The sequence below is a fragment of the Bidens hawaiensis genome, unplaced genomic scaffold, assembly GCF_021521415.1.
Source record: "Bidens hawaiensis isolate Kalapana, Puna unplaced genomic scaffold, B.hawaiensis_p1.1 tig00030506_1, whole genome shotgun sequence".
NCBI lineage: Eukaryota > Viridiplantae > Streptophyta > Magnoliopsida > Asterales > Asteraceae > Bidens > Bidens hawaiensis.
Window position 1 is genome coordinate 185,057 of NW_027505182.1, and position 7,454 is coordinate 192,510.

General features: G+C 38.0%; 1 protein-coding gene and 1 pseudogene across 1 annotated transcript; both read right to left on the bottom strand.

Annotated features, from left to right (window-relative positions):
- Positions 1-591: 591 nt before the first annotated feature.
- Positions 592-2,308, bottom strand: LOC143611308 (trans-cinnamate:CoA ligase, peroxisomal pseudogene; annotated as a pseudogene).
- Positions 2,309-3,785: 1,477 nt separating this feature from the next.
- On the bottom strand, positions 3,786-6,528 carry LOC143611302 (deSI-like protein At4g17486). The gene is made up of 4 exons (XM_077085532.1): positions 6,271-6,528; positions 4,337-4,624; positions 4,171-4,251; positions 3,786-4,098 (listed from the first exon to the last, which is right to left on the bottom strand). The coding sequence occupies exons 1-4, from the start codon at positions 6,422-6,424 to the stop codon at positions 3,956-3,958; spliced, it is 666 nt and encodes a 221-aa protein (XP_076941647.1). The 5' UTR covers positions 6,425-6,528; the 3' UTR covers positions 3,786-3,955.
- Positions 6,529-7,454: the final 926 nt, after the last annotated feature.

The window sequence follows — 7,454 nt, forward strand, 5'->3', positions numbered from 1 at the left end:
ATAACCTCATATTTAAAAATCACTACCAACGGTCAACCTTTCAACTATTTTTGGGCCTTCGCTAAAAAACACTTAACGTCGCTAAGGTTTTTCTGAGTTTCAAACCGATGTTTTAGGGCTTTTGATCGGAAGAAAGATACGAGTAGACTGATGTAAAACTTCTCGAAACGGTGATTCAAATGGCTTAATATTTGTTAATTGGAAATTCAAACACCCGAATTGAAACACTGTTTTGTCGTTTGGATCACCGTTTCGAGATAAGTTTTGCATCAGTCGACTCGTATCCTTCTTCCAATCAAAAGCCCTAAAACATCGGTTTGAAACTTGGAAAAAAACTTAACGACGTTAAGTGTTTTTAACGGAGGTCCATTGAGACAAAAATAGTTGAGAGGTTGGACCGTTTGTGGTAATTTTTAAATGTGAGATTATTATCGGCCAATACACAAAATTTAAGATTATAATTTGCCAATAAGAATAAACATTTAAAGGGTGAAATTGCAACTCTGGTTTCATGATTATGCACACTTGTTACAAGTTACCTAATACTATTAAACTAAATCTCTTTACACTGGTTTTCTTGTATTGAGACGTCTAAAGATCATTTGCAACTTTCCTAAGCTCGTGTTTAAGGATTTTACCAGTTGATGTTTTTGGTAGCTGCTTTACAAACTCCACCTTCTTAGGAACCATAAATCTTGGCATGTTTTTCTCACAATATGCCAAGATTTCAGTTTTAGTCGTTTCCCCGGTACTGTCTTTCAACACAATGAAAGCACAAGGACTCTCCCCCCACCGCGGATTAGGCATGGCCACCACCGCGGATTCTAGTACCGCGTGATGTTTAAATAAAATCGACTCCACTTCTAAACTACTTATATTCTCTCCCCCTGAAATAATGATGTCTTTCGACCTGTCCTTGATTTCCACATATCCATCCGGATGGATAACTCCAATATCACCAGTAAAGAACCATCCGTCTCGAAAGGCTTTCGCATTCTCATCGTCATCCTTTAGGTAACCTTTCATGATGCTACTTCCCCGAAGCACAACCTCGCCCATCGTCTTCCCATCATGCGGAACACCCTCCATCGTTTTCGTGTTCTTAACATCCACATCCGCGAGCGAGAGGATACTCACACCCTGGCAAGCCTTTAGTCGGGCTTGATGACTTCTAGGTAGTTGATCCCATCCGGACCGCCACTCGCACAACAGTGCCGGTCCAGTGGCCTCGGTGAGGCCATATGCATGGGTTATATGGAATCCTAACTCCTCCATCTTCTCCAAGAGCGCCGCTAGTGGGGGCGCTCCACCCGTGAGTATCTTGACTTTCGAGTCAAGACGCTCACTGGGTTTACCCTCCAAAAGAATATTCAACACAACTGGTGCACAACACATGTGAGTCACCTTATGGTTTGCAATGCTCTTATACATTTCGCCAGCGGTGGTGTGGCGGATCAACACGTTTGTGCCGCCTCTTGCTGCCACGCCCCACGTAAACGTCCAACCGTTACAGTGAAACATCGGTAAGGACCACAGGTACACCGGCTCGGTACCCATTTCCCATCCTAGAATCAAGCTCATCGTGCTCAAATAAGCGGCACGGTGGCTACTAACCACCCCTTTTGGCACCGAGGTGGTTCCCGACGTGTAAGTCAATGCGATCGCATCCCATTCATCTTCAACATCTTCACCAGTGTATTGTGGATTACCATCTTGAATGAGTTGTTCATATTCTAACTTGTTGTCAACACGAACACCGGTTGGGGCTTTGATGTCATCGATCACGATAACCTTCGGCATAATTGGTTGGATAGAAGAGTGGTTGTCTACATGCTCCGACGTTAATAACCGAAGCCCTTGAGATGCTACCGGGACAAACTCATAGTCAACAAAGAAGATCTTTGCTTCGGAATGCCGAAGAATAGTGGCTATGTTTTTAGCGTCTAGCCTCGTGTTCATTGTGTTAAGCACGGCTCCAGCCATTGGAACTGCGAAATGCATCTCGTACAACGCTGGAACGTTTGGTGCAAGTATCGATACCTAGTAAAGATCTAATGTTAATTAGAATGGTGTGCAACATATGCAAGATTTAGAATGGCAAGAAACTTACCACATCATTCTTGGCAACATTAAGCGAGCGAAGAGAATATGCAAGACGGCAACACCGCTCATATGTTTGGCTCCAGTTGAACTGGAGTCCCTCGTATATGATCGAAGTGCGGTTCGAGTAAACCACGGAGGCTCGCTTGATGAAAGTGAGAGGGGTAAGAGGGACATGATTTGCTAGACACTTTGCAAGTCTATTCATTAATGCTGATCAGTAAATTCAACACCACTCAGTACCCCCTTAGGTTTGGAAACATGAGGATATTATGATCATCCATATAAATACGATAATAAGGTACTCATGTTGGATCTTCTGCCGTATAAGCAAAACTTATAAATTTGACTAACAGTCACTATCTATCTAGCATCTCATTCTGCCGGCACCCTCCAGTGTCCGAAAACCACAGCTACAAGAGAAATAATATACAAACAAATATATCTTAATAAATGTCTTTATTGCATGTTCATCTTGCGTAAACGACATTTCAATTGTCGTCATGATTGTCGTAAATATACAATCATATTACATAGAATAAAAGTTTGTTTTTGTTTTATCTTTATTAAATTACAAATTAATACTATTATATTTAAAAGAACTTTTATTATATTTTTGTTACAAAAGGATTTCATTAAGTTTTTCTAAAAAGAAAAGTAGGTATTGGTAAAAAAAAGCATATTTATCACTGATATCAACAAAAAATTTATTAAAATAGTGTTTTTAGTAATTTTTTTAAAGACAGAAGATGGATTATAAAAATATAAAAAAAAATGAAGCCTAGAAAGATGCTAAGGCGTAACAGTTACACGAGAATACGAATACACAACCCGATACGACACACTATTTCACCGCATAGACCAATCAAGATTTGTTAGCTCTGATTTTTTACCAAAAGAAAATAGTCGTTTTGATCTCCGGCACGTTGATGGAATGGGTGCTGAAGTTATTGAAGATCTTTTCGTTGTGACTCCTCCCTCAATAAGCACGACATAGCACCGACAATGATCGTGCGTAACACCTTTTTATCAGGTTAGGTGCAATGTGAGAGCGCGGGATTGCAAGAACCTCTCTATGAGATTTCTAATAAGGAGCCAGGATGCACCATCAATTCCTGATGTGATCCCACACTGTCTTCGCAAAGGAACAGAGAACGAGAATACGTGTCATCTAGGAGAGCGACAACCCTCATGGGAAAATCCTTGTGATAATGTTGTATGACCTAACCAATGGGTGAAGGGTTCGAATCTTACAATATGCATTCAGGTATAGAGGTGAGTAACAGGTGTCAATTAAAAAGAGTAGGAGAAACACAACCCAGCTTTCCAACATAAAACCTATTTTCCAATGGCACTACTTAGTTTTTCACATAAACAAAAAGAAAAACTTTGTTTTGACACTTAAAAGTGGACAGAGCTACATAGTGCCCACATTGTTGATAAACTCTTGCCATAGCGGCATAGGGTGTTTAGACTCATCAATTAGTGTTAGTTAAGGTACCACAAAAAGAGCAATATATAGGTTTAAAAGTAAATTTTCGACGGGTGTGCTCAATGTTCAGAAAAAGGAACATATTGCCACGTAAGCACACTCGTTAAAAACTATATACGAACGTTACTAAGTTTAATTCTAAACAGGCCAAGTAAAGGGGCATTTTTACACTTAGATGGTTAGATGTGCATATTTGCTTTTCACAAGTCACTTGATAAATAACCAAACATTTTTCTTAAATCATACACAAAACAACAGACGGCATACGCATTCTACCAACAAGTGGCGCTCAGCAAGAACACAACAAACTCAAGAAACCTATTTTCTTGAAAAACCTATACACTAAACTATATTATATATAAATTATAGAAGGTCTTTAGCTAGTCTCACTGGTGCGTCCTGTAAAAATGCCACCTCACTATTTGGTGCAGTTAACAGATGATGATCCACTTCATCTTCTTCACTCTCCATTGTGAAAGACGATTCACCGGAACCCGACCCTTCATCTGTTTCAACAATATTTTCAACTTTGTTGAGGATTTATTAATACATTATATTTGCAATAAACTAACACTCACTGGAATATGCTGCATGATCGGGTAAATGTCTAACAGCTGCAACTTGAATGTTTTCTGGCAGTAAACAATTGCAAAAAGAACCTGTTTATCAAAATAAATTGAAATTTTGAAATCACTCTTTTAATTTTTTTATTTTTTTTTGCAAGAAAGTCAAACCCAAACATACCAACTTTAGCCAAACGGTTGACCCATCCGGGGATTGGTTTTCCGGTCAACTGCATGCTGACTTCATTAGTGAAATGATTGCAGTTTTTTGCAGTCAAATGATAAGTGTCACCATGATATTTATTAGAAAGATTTTCCATGAATGACCGAAATTCTGGTGGAGACATGTTAGTGGTGCCCAAAGGAATGGACCGCCTGAAGATAAAACCCGGGCAGCTTTTGGGTTCCACCTCAAACACCCCGCTGGTCGGGTACTCGTGGGCCCCAAATGCATATTCCATGTCATATACTGGTTTATCATATCAAAGAATGCAAACATATTACTTAATCAGACACATCAATTACATAATTTTCGATGCATCAATGATGTGTCTAAAACCAACTGCAAAACTTGTTCACATTAAATGTCCACTTTCGATATTTTATTTGCACATTTGCATGAATCGATATTTATGTTATTTATTTGTGAATTTGTAGAAAAAACGGTTACTGTAATGAAAACGAGGAAATCAGGAAAAATGAACAGAAGTCGGAAATATTTGGAACCTTAGGCATGATAAAGAACACGTTCGGGATATGCAGCTGCGTGGTTTCCTTTGTTTTCAGATCATTATGAGCTAATTCTTGTTTATCACTTAGGTTAGATAATACTTGATAGTTTGTGACGATTCGTATGTTGATTTCAGTGATGTTTTTGTTGGTTTCATAATACTAGTTCGTTTAATATTTCATTCTTCATGCGTATTCGATATAACTTAATTAAAAACCCATTTTGTGTGGATAATTTGATCTTAGCATTTTGGAAAACCCGTATGACCACTTATTTCATTGTTAGATTTGATAACTTTTGTTTACACTTCTAGAACAACTGACTATATGGATGGTCATTGACAAATATAGGGTTTTAGTTGATTACTTGAGTGTGCATCCATAGACATATGCTTTAATAAAACTAGTATTTAACTATTTATGTTAGAAATCCCCTTATGATTGTTTCTTTGTACTATAGTCTACAAGCTTTACTGTTAGATCATGTGTCTATAGTGTTAGCATTCTAAGAGTTGTGGGATCCTGGGATTAGATAACCTTAAAAGGTGTTTAATCCACTTTCGAGTATTCCAGCTTATTTTATCGTCAGAGCTTCATTCAGGTGATGTTAGGTGGCTCCAAAATGGTTGTAAAAATCCCGACTAGGCGCCGATTAATCCCTGATTAATCATTAGTCCCCACCCTGCTGAAAAATCTTGGGCTATAGACCAGTTAATCAGTCAATGGTCAAATCCAGCCAAAATCGAGATTAATCGGACTTGTCGGCTTTTTTGGCGAGGTTCCGGCCAAAATCGGCGGTTTCTGACGTGATTCCAGCCAAAATGTGTATGTGTATATACGAAACTGAAAATTCCATATAAAAATGTGTGTATGCATGTATAACTGAAAATGATACATTAAAGTCTGATCCGATTAATCCCTATTAATTGCTAGTCCCCATCCTACCGCCTGACTAGCGACTACACCAACTTGTCTACAATGTGTTTTATCACTTTAGCTTTAAGAAGAATCACATGATTACGTGTCCATGACGAAATTCTAGTCTAGTTCCATATTTCACATGCTTATTTCTAATTCTCCGTAATCTCATACAAGTTGTTACTAGTTCAAAAGGATTCAACACCTAGGTGATACTTTTCTCAGATTAATTTCCTACATCTGTTAGTTAAAATTAGACTATGGTTTTAAAAATCCCGACTATTTGGTCAAGACCGGTCAAAATTGATTGGTTATAAACTCCAATCCGATTGATCGCTAGTCCCTACTCCACCGCCCGACTGGCGCCTAGTGAACTAGTACATCAAACCATCTCAACTATCATCTATACTGATCATTGGTTAACCGATATCGATTTCAAACACGAATGGAAAGTAATAGTGTACGTACCTTCAATACCAGAATGGAAGATTCCAAAGCCTAACCAGTAAAGGTAATCATTAACAGGGGTGAGATCGTACACGTTAAGATACAGCAAAGCAGCATCTTCATTGTTTCCTCCGTTTCTGAGCTCTCTGGACGAGTTAATCGGAAACAGCCGCATTGTAATATGCTTACGCAAACAGATGCACTACTTTGCCCCTGTTTAATCCGTGTAATTGTTTCTCCGGTGATGATTATCGGAGTAAACCCTAAAGTCTCCTTTACAAAACCCTACAAATGAAGATAAAAGGCAATTGATGAAGTGATAGAGTGAATTGAAGATAGAGCAAGGATTTTTATGCGCTCTTACATTGATTTTCAGCTGCAACTTGAGGCCCTATGTGGTGGTGGAGTCTGTCAGTGAGAGAGAGAGAGAGAGAGAGGTATGTGTGTTGTGTCTGATATTTTTCTTTAGTTAAAATTAAAACTTAACCATGCTATCTTATTATTTTCGAATTTCAAACTTATGGGATTTTTTATCGGAACAGGAATACGAATTAGCTGATGCAAAACTTACCTAGAGGTGTTTCAGACAACAAAATGATGTTTTAAACTTACCTCGAGGTGTTTCAAACGCTGCTTCAACACAAATCAAGTCGTTTGAAGCAGCGTTTCTATATAAGTTTTACATCAATTGACTCAGATCCACCTTCTGATAAAAATCCCTAAAACATTAGATTGAAATATGAAGAAAACTTAACAGAGTTAAGTTTTTTAAAACGGAGGTCCAAGGAGAAAAAATAGGACACAAGGTCGGGGACTGATGGCAAAAACTTTTTAAGGTAAGATTATTATCAATCAACTACAAAAATAAGGGATTATTAAGGTCCAATTTGCCTAAGAATTATGTGTTTTACATAAATTATTATATTTCAAATGATGATGGAGGAGAGAGAGATGGCGTATTTTAAGTCGGTTTTGATTGTGAGAAGAATAAAGCGTGGCTAGAGTTGATGTTAAGTCAATGTTGAAGCCTCTATGATGCTCTTGGATGTTCATATGTATATGTTTCTCATGTTAGTTTATGACTTTTCACTATAGTTTTGAGAATCGAATATGATTTTATGATTGGCATATTATACCATAACTAACAGGTGTTGATATTTTGGTTGTGAGTTAATGTACAATGCTTAAATGATACTAATGCAACC

Bases quoted from the DNA above. Each gene is read 5' to 3' on its own strand.
- LOC143611302 (XM_077085532.1), bottom strand. From the start codon at position 6,424: ATGCGGCTGTTTCCGATTAACTCGTCCAGAGAGCTCAGAAACGGAGGA. The intron at 4,252-4,336 runs GTATGTTTGGGT...TTTGATAAACAG, and splicing joins CAACCGTTTGGCTAAAGTTG to GTTCTTTTTGCAATTGTTTA. The intron at 4,099-4,170 runs GTGAGTGTTAGT...TTGTTGAAACAG, and splicing joins CGATCATGCAGCATATTCCA to ATGAAGGGTCGGGTTCCGGT.